The 2,012-nt window shown below is 20.0% G+C and overlaps 1 protein-coding gene across 1 annotated transcript in view; it reads right to left on the bottom strand.

The window, feature by feature from the left end:
• Positions 1-1,257: 1,257 nt before the first annotated feature.
• LOC117171665 (E3 UFM1-protein ligase 1 homolog) overlaps positions 1,258-2,012 on the bottom strand; it is a 35,665-nt gene continuing 34,910 nt past the window's right edge. The window contains exon 6 of the mRNA XM_033359176.1: positions 1,258-1,420. Within this exon, the coding sequence (XP_033215067.1) occupies positions 1,278-1,420 (143 nt within the window). The 3' untranslated portion in view covers positions 1,258-1,277. The remainder of the gene's footprint in view (positions 1,421-2,012) is intronic.

The raw sequence follows: 2,012 nt of genomic DNA, 5'->3' as shown, positions 1-2,012 counted from the left end.
CAAAAAATTTACTGAAATTTTTAGTTAAGAAAATTCATTTTTAATATTAAAACTAATTTTTGTCCAAAGAAATTAATTTTTTTTTCATAAAAATACAGAAATCTTCAAATAAATAGATGAATTTTCAACCGAAAGAGATAAATATCAGTTCACTAAACATGAAATAATTTAATTTTTAGTAAAAAAAAAATTACGACAGAAAATTTACTCAAATTTTTAGATAAGAAAATTAATTTTCAACACTGAAAATAATTTTTGCCGAAAGAAATTAAATTTTAATGTTATAACTAATTTTTATCCAAAGAAATGAATTTTTTTTCAACAAAAAAGATTAAATATCTATAAAAAAATTGTTGACAAATAATTTAGTTAAATTTATAGTTAAGAGAATTAATTTTCAATATTAACAGTAATTTTTTATCTAACAAAAGTACTTTTCAACCAAAAAGATTAAATATTTATAAAAAAAAAATTTCTACACAAACTTTAGTTTAATTTATATATAAGAAAATTAATTTTCAATATTAAAACTAATTTTTATCTAAAAAAAAAACAACTAATTTTCAAGAAAAAAAGGTTAATTTTATACTAAAAAGAATAATTTGGAATAAAATAGATGAATTTTCAACCAAATATTATAATTTTGAATATAACTTTCGACCTAACATTAGTTGAATTTTCAAATTTTATTTTTAAATCCTGAAAAAATAATTGAAAAATAATTGTAAGTAAATGGAAAAATTGATGTCATTTATATAGAATTTAATGTAATTTCCACGCCATAATAATGAATCTTCTGTGAATCATATTCAAAGTTAGAAAAAAAGTATAATTTTTTCATAAAAATAAAAAAAAAAAATGTTAGAAAATAAACCGAGTTTTTTTTTGCTAAAGACAATTAGTAATTAATTAAAAATTACCTTATTTTCAAATTAAATACATAATTAAAGAGTAGTAATTAATAAGATAACTAGATTTTATTATACATCCTATATATCGCTCTAAAAATTATTTGACAGTTTAAAAAAATATTTAAAACTGCGCGTAAGTAACAAGAATTAATTAGTGTCTATAAAATGAATAGGTTCAACGAAATTAAAAATTATATTGCTAGACGATCACATTTTTCACTGATAAGGCAGGTTTATTATATAAAAGAAAAAAATGTCTTTTTTATCAAATGACCGTACCGAATGAGGAATTCGGTGAGAAAAAATGGAAGGATATCACTGAATTTAAGTCAAGTCGATCGAATGAGCGATGAAAAATTTGACCGTTTAATCATGAGGTTTGTCTGATTTCACATGTTTTTTAGCATCACTAGCAATGCTCTTTATTTCCTGTAAACCTTCCTCGAGGAGTAAAAGTGCGGCAGTCTTCTCCGATTCTTCGGTCGAAATTAATAATTTTAGCACCAAATCTGAAATAATATTCACGTCAAATAATTGGAAAAAAATTTTTAGTAAAAATATTACAGTCTACTCCAAATAGACGAATTTTTAATGAAAAAGATTTATTTTAGACTAGAAAAGAGGACCTTTCAACAGAATATATAAATAATTAAACTGGCGAATTTTCAAACAAAAAAAGAAGAATAGTTAAATTTTCAACAAAATAAATGAATTTTCAAACAAAAAAAGATAAATTTTCAACAAAAATATAATAGTTTAATTTTAATTTAGAGATATAAGTCTTTAAGCAAATGAAATAAATTTCTAACGCTATAGTTAAATTTTGAATAAAACAGATGAATTTTTAACGAAAATTATTAAATATCCATTTAAAAAAATAAAAAAAAAATAAATTAGTTAAATTTTTAGTTGAAAAAAGTGATTTTTAATTAAAAAACAACTATTTTTCAATTTTTGAAAATTTCTTTTCAACCAAAGAAGGAAATTAGAAACAAAAATATAAAATTCAATTAAATAAATTATTTTTTTTTTACCAAGAGAGAATAAATTAGCTTATAAAATTAATTTTCTACGAAAAAAAAGAATTTTCAACAAAATGGT

Source organism: Belonocnema kinseyi, chromosome 4 (genome assembly GCF_010883055.1).
Source record: "Belonocnema kinseyi isolate 2016_QV_RU_SX_M_011 chromosome 4, B_treatae_v1, whole genome shotgun sequence".
In the NCBI taxonomy this organism is placed as follows: Eukaryota; Metazoa; Arthropoda; class Insecta; order Hymenoptera; family Cynipidae; genus Belonocnema; species Belonocnema kinseyi.
This window is presented reverse-complemented; position numbering and strand designations above follow the sequence as displayed.